The sequence below is a fragment of the Zootoca vivipara genome, chromosome 1 (genome assembly GCF_963506605.1).
Source record: "Zootoca vivipara chromosome 1, rZooViv1.1, whole genome shotgun sequence".
NCBI lineage: Eukaryota > Metazoa > Chordata > Lepidosauria > Squamata > Lacertidae > Zootoca > Zootoca vivipara.
Genome location: NC_083276.1, coordinates 76423569 through 76436072, shown reverse-complemented (window position 1 = coordinate 76436072; position 12504 = coordinate 76423569). Strand labels below are relative to the sequence as shown.

The 12504-nt window shown below is 42.3% G+C and overlaps 1 protein-coding gene across 6 annotated transcripts in view; it reads right to left on the bottom strand.

The window, feature by feature from the left end:
* The window catches only part of SLC25A22 (solute carrier family 25 member 22), a 71486-nt gene that overhangs the window by 14825 nt on the left and 44157 nt on the right, over positions 1-12504 (bottom strand). For all 6 annotated transcript variants that reach the window (XM_035122088.2, XM_060276453.1, XM_035122114.2 and 3 more), the window contains 2 exons: positions 12001-12056; positions 6958-7048 (listed from right to left, as the gene is read on the bottom strand). In XM_035122088.2, the coding sequence (XP_034977979.1) occupies positions 6958-7048; positions 12001-12056 (147 nt within the window). The remainder of the gene's footprint in view (positions 1-6957; positions 7049-12000; positions 12057-12504) is intronic.

The following is a 12504-nucleotide window of genomic DNA, read 5'->3' as shown; positions in this document are numbered from 1 at the left end:
GGTATCATAATGCTGTTATTCAAATACAGTCGTACCTCGGGTTGCGAGCACCTCGGGTTACGAACAACTCGGGTTATGAACTGCGCAAACCCGGAAGTATTTTCGCCGCATTCGCGTGCGCAAAGCGCGAAAATATCTAAAATAGCGCTTTGCGCATGCGAAAAATGGCTATTTTGGGTTACGAACTTTTCGGGTTACGAACTGCGACCCAGAACGGATCGCGTTCGTAACCCGAGGTACCGCTGTATATGGTACTATTGCATTTGGAATGCTGTGTCCACTTCTGGCCATGCAGAAAAGGGCAGCCCAAATTATCAAGGGGTTCCCCTATGAGGAAAGGTAATAGCCTTTGGAACTCTTTAGTTTAGAGAAAAGTTGAGTAACCATGATAGACACTTAAATAATTTATTTATGGTATGAAGAAAGTGAATGAAGAAAAGTTTCTCTCACACACATAACACTAGAACTCATGGACATCCAATGAAGCTGAATATTAATTTTTTTCAAGACAGATAAAGGAAAATACTTATTCATATACAGTGCATAATTAAATTATGGAAGTCACTTCCACAAGAGGCAGTGATGGCCACTAAATTGGATGGTTTTAAACAAATTTAGGCAATTCAAGGGGAGCAAGGCTATCATTGACTACTAGCCACAGCATATACCTTCTGCCTCCACTGTCAGAGGCAGTATTCTGGGAATTACAGGTGGGCAGAGTGCTGTTGCACTCATGCCCTGCTTACAGGCTTCCCACAGGCATCTGGTTGGGCACAGGATGCTGGGCCATTGGCCTGATTCAGCAGGCTCTTCTCGTGTTCTTATGAAGCTATGCCTTAAAGGTAAAGAGGTAATACTTAAAGGCATGTGGTCCTGCTCTGCAAACTGAACAAACACTGATTTGACAGTGGCTTTTCTTTTCTTTTTAAATATAGACCAATAAAAACTCAAGTCATCCCCCTTGCCAATATTCCAAACAAATGCAAGAATTTTCATGAGATTGTCACAAGCATCTGGGCCCAGATACCATTGCCTTGGAAGACAGTTTTTGGTGCAATCTCTTATACTTATGAACAAAACCCATGTAAGGACTGGGCTGTTTGTTTGTTTTTTGCACTATTACAACTGCATAGCTATAAAGGAATCAGACAACCAGCATGGAATTTAATGCCTATCCCAATAATAAACAAAGTTTCTGCCTCTCATGGTTGAGTAGACGTTTACCAAGCAAGAGAAAGGTAGCACACACTCCATGCTCTGAAACATGTGAGTGAGACAGTGTGAGAAGAGCTTCATAGCCCCATATCCATTTCCATGAATTTCAGTCACTACCTCTTTGGCTCTTCCAACATTCTAGAACCAATCAGCCTCTTCCTTTCTGCTGCTTCTCTATTATACTGTTATGCAATTGGATGGGATACTCACTACTCTACTGGCATTATCCTACTCTGTTCACACTCAGCTAGTGTCTACAAAATGGTTTAATTCACAAGTAGCACAATAAATTAGCCTAAGTTCATTATTTTTGTTTAACAGGAAATCAGTTAGTTGGCCTAAGATCTGGATTTCCCTTTTTAGCCTTGTGGTTTGTTCTTCATGATGGAAGAGAAGATCCAGAAACTTAAGAAATGGAAAACTTTTCACCGAGAGATGAAACCTTACAAAGTCAATGACTTGAAATTAAGCTCTTAATAATACTTCAAAATCTCATGGCTTGGGACTAAGACAAAGGTTTTGGATTCAAGCATGAAATCATAAGCAAAATCCAAGCAAAATAGAACACAAAGCAGGAAGGGTGGTTTTTTAAAAAAAGATATCGGTTTCCCTGCCGATTTTGATTACGTCCACAAAGAAACAACTAATGCAATAATGCTTAGCATCTAGGCAGAGAAAGAGCTAAAATCAGCAGCTTTCCAGCCCCACTCTAGAACAACAAACAAAGTGAAGGTCAAGATAAAAAAAGCAAAGTTATGTGATACCACAGGAAGGAGTAAACTTCAGTGATGTTACAGTACTCTGAGAAAAATAATACAGTGGTACCTCGGTTTGCGACCGCAATTCGTTCCCTGGAGGCGGTTGCTCGCCGAAGGCATGCTTCTGTGCATGCACAAAGCGCCGATAGAGCGCTTCTGCGCATGCACAAGCTGCGCAGATCACATCTGCGCATCCAACGCCACGGAACCCGGATGTAAACACTTCCAGGTCTGTGCCGGTCGCTCGCCGAAGCGGTCGCTCACCCTTGCACAACACTTCCAAAGCTCCAAACAGCCAGCTGGTTGTCAGGCACTGGGGAGTCGCAGCTCAAGGGGTTTTGCTAGCCCTAAACTCATTGCACTGTATGAGGATGAAGCAATTCTGACAGAAACAGACTTGATCTGTGGTGGTTAGACTCATGTGAGGCAGGAAAAAACTGCCCCTTTCCCAGTGGTGTCTCTGAACGCACATTTGTGCATTTTCCCCACATAACTGAATTGCTCCCACAAGGAAGAGAAAAGACTGCATCTGGAAACGCTCTTATAGCTAGGACAACTTGGAGACACTTGCTTAACATCACTGCTCTACTGCCCATGAAATTTAACTGGTTCTACTTTTGGACTTGTGAGCTGCAGTGCTTAATCAAGACATTAAATTTCAAGCCACAACAGCAGCGGATTTTTGCTGCCTCTGCAGTCTCCTTACAAAAGCTGCAATGGCATTAACAGGCTGAGTGCTAGTGCATTTCCTATCTCTGTGTACATATATAACACATGGTGAATATGCAGTGCTACCGTTTTTACCCTAATGCAAACATATCTAGGATGCTGCAAAGCAGTCCCTGTAGCCAGATGTTTTTACCAAGTAAAACCGGTTCCTCAGAACTGGACCTGCATTACAAACAAGCCACTTAACATCCACAATATGCTAATAATGTCTGCCAAGAAATGAACTTACCGTACTTTTCCATGTATAAGCTGAGGTTTCTTTATTTTAAAAATATGTTAAATTTTGGTGATTGTCTTATACACGGCCGTGAGCTGGAGATTGCCAGCAGCTATTTGGCATGTTATTGGTGGCTGTGGCGAGGGCTGGTGTTGATTGGGTGTCGCTGTGGCAAAGGGGCAGGCAATTAGTGGCTTCTGCCGGTGAGGGGACAGACGATGGGCGGCTTTAGCGATGCATGAGAGTGGCAGCGTATGCCAGACAGGTTAGCAATTTCCAGCAATCTCCCCCACCCCACCCCGCAAAAAAAGCTCAACAACTCTGAGCAATCTCCCCCCATTTTCTGAATTTTGAGTCCCCCCCAAAAGGGGGTGTCTTATACACGGGGCGTTGTACACAGGAAAATATGGTACATTCATCCTACAAGGAGTTTGACCTTGTAGACTGTCTTCAGTGGTCATTTTTATTGTAAATACATAGGCTGTGATACACAAGTGCCTGTGGGCCAGCAAATTAATAATTAAGACTACATACAGAAACAATGTTTGAGAAGGAGTTATAACACTATTAGACTAATAACTATGCAGAGTGTTGATGGGGCCATCTGGAAACTATCAAATAGTGGTCTTCATAATCAGCACGGCTACAGAACTTCAAACGTGGGTTATAAACACATTAGAATGGGAACTAAAACTCTGTGAGGACCTTCTTAGGGCTTAGCCATGTTCTGTAACATAGAGTAAATTGATATTCCTCATTCAGGCTACTATGCCTGTTCTTTCTGGGGTGGGTCAGGGAAAAACTACAACATTCTACTCCCACCACTTGAAATTCGGGCTGGCATTGTTACAAACTGAATTTTTAATAACGTTTGGGCTGAACTGAGAAATGAAAAGAAGACGAAACACAGCAGGCACAGAGGTGATACTGCCTGTGGACTGCATCCAAGCAGCCTCTCATTCCAAAGCATTGTGGTATTTCTAGGCTTGAAAAGGTAATATAAATCTAGCCTTGAAATAGCTTGAGGGTGCCTGTGTTTGACAGGTTCAATAAACAGAAAGCATTTCCACCTTTATTATATTGCACTACCCAAGAGGCTACTGTTTTTATAAATAAAAAAGGCAGGCACCTGTGTTTTTAGGATTAACTACCTTTTTGCAAAATTTTGCCTTGATGCAAGCTCTCAAGGATTACACACAGTAATGGTCAGAGTGTTTATCATACCTTACTATACCAAAAGGCTAAAATCACCACCAAAGCCCTATATGTTGGGAAATGTGAAACTGATTTTGATATTCCTCATTCAGGCTACTATGCCTGTTCTTTCTGGGATGGGTCAGGGAAAAGAGCTGTTCGGCAGTGGAATTTGCAACCAAGGAGTGTGGTGGAGTCTCCTTCTTTGGAGGTCTTTAAGCGGAGGCTTGACAGCCATATGTCAGGAATGCTTTGATGGTGTTTCCTGCTTGGCAGGGGGTTGGGCTGGATGGCCCTTGTGGTCTCTTCCAACTCTATGGTTCTATGATTTTTTTAAAAAAAACCAAAAAAATAAACTGAAATGCAGCTGCAAATGGTCTTCCAGAAAATTTTGAACTATATTTTTTTTCCTATATTAATTTGCATTGACAAATGTTCAGTTTGCTTTGGAAATTGTTCTGGGGCCCTAGAGAGTGATCTAATTAACATGTTTGCTTTACTTGTATTTAGTTAATGAAGCTAAACTCCCATGCTTACCTAATATTGTATTTGCAACTGGCATTCATTCATCATTACTAATGAACTTATGGAACAGAACATTCTCCACAGAAAAATAAGGCATTGGGTAATCTTCTGCCCCACATTGCTGTCTGCAAGAGAAAGGTTTTCTTATCTGTATGCTTAACCCGTTTCCCCCTTTGACCATTTTTTCACTAACTGCTTCCCCATCCAAGAAACAATGTATTCAGATCCTTTCTCCTGCAGGTTGGCAAGCAGGCGAAGCGGAGCCTATTTTGAGTGATGGAGGGGCAGCCTAAAGAGATGGGTTAATACTCCTCCTGATGAAATGAGATTTGCATTCCACCCATGGCCAACAATCCAGCTTTTAAGAAATGGCATTTGTAGTCTGTCTTCTATTTCCCAGGCCCTGAATTCTGCATAAATCCAAGTTTAAAGTGAATTTTAAGTGCCTTGCCTTGGTGGAAAATCCTTAGGAATTCTGAAGGTCATTGAAACAATTTCAATGATATCCCCAAAGGTAGTCTCCAGAGGATACACCTCTTGTATCATTTTGCACAAGGCCATTCCTCAAATAATATATTGGTAAAGAATGAAATAAATAAATAAAGCAGTTTCACCTCTGTTTGTTAGTGCCAAACTTGCAATTCTTCAGCAGCTAGAATTTGCAGCCGAAACAAAGGACCTCTAAGCATTAACACATGAATAACCACAGATACTGCCTTTGTTTTTGGATATTTTCCCACATTTGGTGGCAAGGTAACCTTGACTGAGATGCAAAAGAGTCCTTTCAGTCAGCGGCCTCTCACTTTCAATTCCCGGTGCATCATCTTGATCAAGTGTGCAGAATGACACATCTACTCTGTTGTATAAAGGTTCTGTGAAATTCAGATACACCTCTTCTACTCAATGCCTCCTTTTTGATCATCCGAAAGTACTGTAATAGTGAAGTAATGCCTTTATCAATTTTAGCTAAGGGCCAAATGTGATGATGATGCATTAAATGTGTAAATTAAATGTGTTTGAAAATTTATAGCTGTGGTGTTTCCGATCAGCATCATGGCGTGCAGGGAGAGTGTAGGTAACCTTTTGCCTCTGCAAAAAAATATCTCAGGTCCCACCAAATGCTGCAGACAGAAAACTATGGTCACTGTCCCTTTGGACATATAAAAAGCAGCAGTTACTCAGTGCTATCTCTCTTGTTCAGGTTGATCATAACACATAGGTATTTGTGAAAGAAGGAAAGAAAGGAACAGAAGGAAAGAAAAAAAGAGCAAAGCTTCAGATTTATTTTAGGTGGGGCACCAGTTGTAGAGTCAACATAAGCCAAACTGAGAAACTACCAGAAGGGGCAGATGTAGGGGGACATCTTAAAGACTAAGCCACAGGTCATTCGTTGTGAAATGAACACTGGGGTTGTCATCTCTGGTAGGAGGACTTCACGGTATGCACAGTGACCTGCAAACAATCCAAAGGAATTGCCAGGAGAGTGTGTGACAATCAACCTAGAAATGCAATTGCCTCTTTCCTAGTCCATGACTAGCTCCACAACTGGCCTCGGGCAAACAAGATATGGAATATTGTGCAATCTCCTTTGCAATTTTTTCCAAAAAAAGCTTTACATTTGAGCTACAGTACATTAATCATTACTGAACAAACCAGTCTACCCAGGTGCCTACTTTGTTCTCAGAGGAGAGCCCTAATGTGACCAGCAGCCATTCTCTGCATTGGCTCCTCATTTGTGGGATGCTTTCCCCAGGGAGGCTCACCTGGTACCTTCATCATACATCTTTAGACCCCTGGCAAAAGTGTTCCTCTTCAACCAGGCCTTGGGCTGATTAACATTCTTTGCCCTTTTAAATGTGTTTGTAGGAAGGAGGGGTTAATTCTTTGCTTTGTTTTTATTATGCATTTTGTAGTTTTTATGTTGTGAACTGCCCTGAGATCTTCAGATGAATGGCAATATATTTCTTTAATAAATTAATAACTGAAAGGGAATAACATTGTCTTGAGCACTGGTCTCCACAAAATAGGGACAAGTCATCTCAGACCAAATGTAACGCACCAAAACTAGTGCATCCACCAAAAGAAAGAGAAACACTTGTCTGTGGTATAAATTAAATGTGTCAGTGGTATCCCATTGTTTTCAAAGCAGGTGCAATCAAGCAGCTGAATATTGCACCTGACTCAATGGCAAAATACCAAATACTATGGACAGCTGCCTCAGTGCATCCACACTGGAAACAATGGGGTGCCATCAAAATATCCCAGTCATGCCACGCCCTGCTAGAAACCATTATACACAGTGCCCTCTATCACACTCACCCATCTTTGGCCAGATGATGCCGGAAGAAATCATTGGCAGCTAGTTTGATGGCTTTTTCTGGAGTCACTAGTGTCAGATTCACTGCAGCCCCTGGGCAAGAACAGAATGTTAAGAGCATTAGGGAAGACTTAAAGGCTAAAAAAAGTGTGTTTTTTTTAGTGGCCATCAACTTCACCCAGAAAATTGAGCTGGGGGAGATAAAGCATTGTAGAATCAACAGAAGCTAGAAATGCAATTCTAAGAGCCACACCAGAAACATTTCCATCTAAACCAATGGTTGCTACTACATTACGTAGCAATTGCCTCCCCTGCCACACTGGGGGATAGGATTCATTCAGTACTAACTGGGACCACGGATACACTCCATTCAGATGGGTCAGGGAGGAGGGTTTTTCCTCTAGTGGGACAGAACCAGCCAATCCACCACCAGCAATCAGATGCTGCTTCAGTTGCACATGCACAAACTGCTACTTGCCCTGCATCATTTAGATCTGGCCCTCCAGATGTTGCTGTCTACATCTCCAATAATCCCTGCCTATTGTCCATGTTGGCTGGGGCTCATGGGAGCTAAGAGCTCAACTTCTGGAGGGACAGAGCCCCCCCCTCTCAAAAAAAGGCCCTCCTTCAAGAGTTCAAGGCTTAGAAGGAGTCTGTGAACATTTCTCTTCCAGAGGCATGTCTCTCTTCCCTCTGCCAGCTTTGATTTATTCACTTTACAAACAGGTTACATCTGTCAAAAAGTGTTAAAAGGTGTTGCTCCCTTTAACATACTATGCCCTGACCCAAAGGGCATGCACATTAATGGAACACACCTCAATTCTGGGGGGAAAGGAAGAGCTAGGAGCTGGAAACCCTGGTTAAATTCTCACCTCAACCATCTGTTCACTGGGTAACCTTAGACAAGCCACTGTCTGCTTCACACACGTGTGCACCCAGCGGAAATTAAGGTACTCATCTACTTTATAGAATTGTTGTAAAAATTGCTGAGTTAATGTATGCAAAGCAGTTTGCTAAGTATTTATTTTGCACCACAAAAAATAGAGAAGTATTTCCTGTAGGAACTCTGCATAAGCATCTCTACTTAATTAACAGCATAGACTGATCTAACTGTGGCTTCAAGCTCCTTTGTTCCGAACAAAAACTTGCCTCAGTTCAAAAAGTGTGTTCAATCTATGCATCCCTATCAGGGTCAGCATCAGGGGCTGGCAGCTTCCGGTAGTTTGCAGCAGACCATACCAAAGCACCTTTCTCCAGTTTCAACTGAGTAGGCGCACACCCAACTCTGCCCTCTGGTATGTAAACAGCACGTGACGTTCACATGGTGAATGTGTGTACTCTATTATTGGGAGCAACTAACAGCAAATCCCTCTGAAGGCACTACGAACTGTGTGCAGCTCTGGATAACAAAGGAAAGCAGCATTAGTGACACAAGAGTGACCCACACCACTGAGGTCACTTAGGAAAGGGAATCCAGTTTCGGTCGCTGCATTTCCCCCATGAGAAGGATGACCTCTCATTTGCTTGTTCCCCAACTATGCAGAACTCACAGAGTACTTTGCATGATGAAGGGCCATCTGCAGTAGATATGGGCAAGAGCCATCTCCTGAACAATCTCTTCCTCTAAAGGTTGTTTACACTTGAGATTCAGGGCCAAACTAGAGATGGTGCTAAAGGCATCCCTGAGGTCAGGAGTCAGAACAGCTGAGCAGCTGCTGAAACCCTCACCCAACAAGGAACCACTGCCACCCACTGGAGCCCTGTTTCTTCTCTTCTTTGCTGTTGTCACTTGTTCACCTGGCCCTCTAAGCTAGCAGGAGCAAGGAGGAGAAACACCCGCCTCATCTTGCTTTGCCTCTCCCTTCTAGCCAGCTGGGCAGGCTGGGCCCCAAAGGAAAAGGTCATGGGAATGGGTATTAGCAGGAGAGGTGGGAGCTCATTCAAGGAGAGTGGTTGAGTGTATAGCTGGCACCGATTCCTATCATCTAGGTAACAGCTATCAAAGACTGCATATTCTTTCTTGCTAGAGCACTGCAATTAGTCTCTCTCCCAATTTAACTCCTTTCAGCATACCAAAATTTGGTGCACTGTATACTAATACTAATGAAACAGCTTCTGGGTCAATATTTTTGTATCTCAAATGAATTAAAGTCAGGAAAAATGTATTTCCAAATAAAAGGTCAATCTGTGATTTTCTTCTCAATCTTTAATGTTTTCAGCAAAGCTGCTTGATGGGGGAAGGGGGGGGAGCTATAATAATCCTTGTCCTCAGTAACCCAATGTGGCTGCAAATCACTGGAGAAAGACAAGCACACCTCCGCTGACTCCCAGTATTTTTTAGTCTCCAAAATCCAGTCCTCGACATACAGGCCAGGGGTGTTGATGCTAGATGTTGCCTAATTTACTAGGGCTGAAATGTGGAATTGCTCATAAATAAGGCTGCCTAGGCTTCAGATGCCAGCAAAGGACTGGGAGGCAGAACAGATAGCCACCATAAAGCCAGCATTTTACAAGGTTTTACTAAGGGCCCCATAAACCTTTGAAAGATTGACTACACATCAAGAACAACTACCTGGTTGATTTGTTGCTCTACTAAAATGTCCCATGTATTCCTTTCCATTTAACAAAATCCTCAGCGTTTCTCATAAAATATATTTTATTATAAAATCTTGTTCTATATACATCCTTCTCATGCAAAGTAGTACTGTTTAATTTGTTGCTTTAATTGGTAATGAATCAACACTGGGAAATTTTTGCTAATCATCAGTGCACTTGTACAAGTCAAGTCAGCCATATGGAAGTATTAAATATTAGAAAGAAACCAGATAGAATGTGTGGTTTTTCTTCCCTTCTCCATCCGTCATCTAATTCCCTGCCATACATTTGCAAATGCAAGAAAGCTTCTACTTTTGTTATCAGAATACATTACCAAAAATATATGCAGTTGTGTATAGGCAATGTCCTAATCCACACAATTCTGGTCAACGAATCTGAGGGTTATGCATAGTTTTGCACCTATCTGCATTTATCAGGCTAAAGGGAAAATAAACTTCAGCAGAGCTGATGTTTGACGCAAGTGGGATCAACATCAATGTACTACTGCGTGCTGCTGGAGGACACAATCGGAGGGGTTATAGAACAGCCAGAAAGTGTATAAATATACTATGTATTGAAGTTAAATAAAGCCTCATTGTGTTCCATCCAGCAGCTAGGAATAGTCTGCCTGTTACAGTGGGAGCCTGGGGGTGACGTTGAAGGTATTATTAGTAAGAAGGCTGCCTGCCTTGGGTGGTCTGTGCTGCTCCAGTTCTGTGCTACAGAGACCATTTAGCAAAAGTTTGGCCCTGGCACACTCACAACGCAAAAGGAAACTGGTGCAGAGCAAACTGGAGGGAAGCTTCATGCCCTTAGTGTCCAAGGGCTAACTAGAATAGGAGCTGCCATCTAGAAATTGTACTGAGATATTGAAGGAGCTGCAAGAGAATCCCACCCTTTCCTGACTCAAACTAAAGCTATCTGTTATGTACATCTATATTTTCCCACATGTCTAGAGAGGGCATATGATGAACAATGAGCTTGGCACTAAGTAAAATCTCAACTCCTTGCTTGTTACAACGGATTTGTCACAGCTGACACAAAACGCAGCCATTTGCCTCCCTGTCTAGGGACTGTTCTCCACTCAACTGTTCAACCAGCCAATCCTAATGCAGCTTCCACTCCACGCACCTCTGTCTGTCTGCTCACCACCCACCCACCTGTAACTTGGCAGCAAGAGCACTTTGCCCTCAACAGTCAGTCATGGCATTCCCATTGCCCAAAACTAGTCTCCTTTCCTGGGAAACCTGACCAATATCTGGTAAGATCCTATTCAACTGGGAGAAACAAACTTCAAAGGTCATTCAACTTGGACTTGCGAAATCAACTATTTAAAGGTAATTTGTCAATCATAAACTGTACTGCCAAAGTGATACCAACTATGGTTTACTGCATGAATCCTTCTTATAAACAGATAAATATCTGCATGCTCTTGCAATTCTATACTAGAAGAAAATGAATGAGACTCCAGTTGTGACTGCACCCTCCTAATCGCATGAAAAACCTCCAAGGTTTACAGCTGTTTGAACTCCAACTATGTGTCTTTGATCTCTGACCACACACAGAAATATGCAAGCCAAGATAGATAAGACATGTAAGATTACCGTAACTGAAAGGTAAACTGGCTAATTTGTTACATGCTTCCTCTCCTCTGCAACCACTGACAACTTTTTATTAACTAAGAGAGCCTTTCTGCTTTTAAACAGCTGCATGATTAGCAAAAATTCAGCACAGATGAAGTTTTTCCTCAGTGTGCAGATACAGTTCCGGGAAGAGCTCTACCTGCTGGGTTTCAGCTTCTCACGCAGCCACTAAAGTCATAGGAGACCACCTAGGAAAAAAGCAGCAACTGTAGCAACCAAGAATTAGCCTCTGGAACCCACTGCTACAATTGCTGATCCAATTGTACAGGAGCCTGGGCACTTAAAAAACTGCAGTGTGTGGTTTCCATCTTGATAAAAAGAATCCCTTCTACACTCTTAGTCAGAATCATAATAAGAAGTAAAAGTAACAGTAACGTTTTCCACAGAAATTCTAAGCCAGATTGTCCTATAAAGCCATTCTGAAGTCAAGAATTTGAGCGCACCAAAGTAAACACAAACCAAAATACTTTCCCACTTTAAGTTTATTTTCAATCAGTCTCCTTTTGGGGAAATATTTGAATCTAATGATACTGCCTTTTTTCCATCCAGTATTTGGTTGAATTTGGCACTGGATACAAAAGTGTTTCTCATTCAGGGCATAACCCAAACTCTAACAGTGTGGTCTGGAAGAACAACACACTCCAGCAGTAAAAAAGAGTGAGGAAAGAAGCTATATTCATTGCAAACTGGGAAACGCCACAAAACATTGCACAAGAAATTAGTGTGCACAAAAATTCTTTACTTCCTTCTCCAACAAGGTTTTCCTACTGTGATAAATCATTCACAATAATGCAGCTTAACACTGACCTCTGTACATGCCAAAATACCCTTCGGAACGGATTGTCTTGATAAGGCAGTCAGACCTATTGAAAAGATGGAGGACAAGGAATGTCACTGGTTGGGGTTTTAAACATAGTTTTAGTCCCTTGATACAACACAAGTTATTACGAATAGTGTTTTAAGTCTGGCCACATTGCTCAGCTAGCTGCTCTTTGTCCTGTGTTAGTCATCTGGCTGCAGGTGAGAAGAGCAGGTAATTCATACACCTCAGCGGGCTTCACTAGAAAGGCAGAAAAGAGATGGAACATTTTCCAGTTTTATGATGGTGGAAAAATGGAAGTCTTTGTAAAAACCAAGACAAGACCAGGTGCAGCAAAAAGCAACAGCACCTCTCTCTGAAGGAGGCACTGCCTTTCACAAGACATATCAGAATAACCCCCAGGAGTTATCCTTAGCTAATTAAAAGGCAATGCCAGAAGCAAAACTGCTTTCCTGATCTACAGATTTCTTTGGAATGATGTACCTAACGCT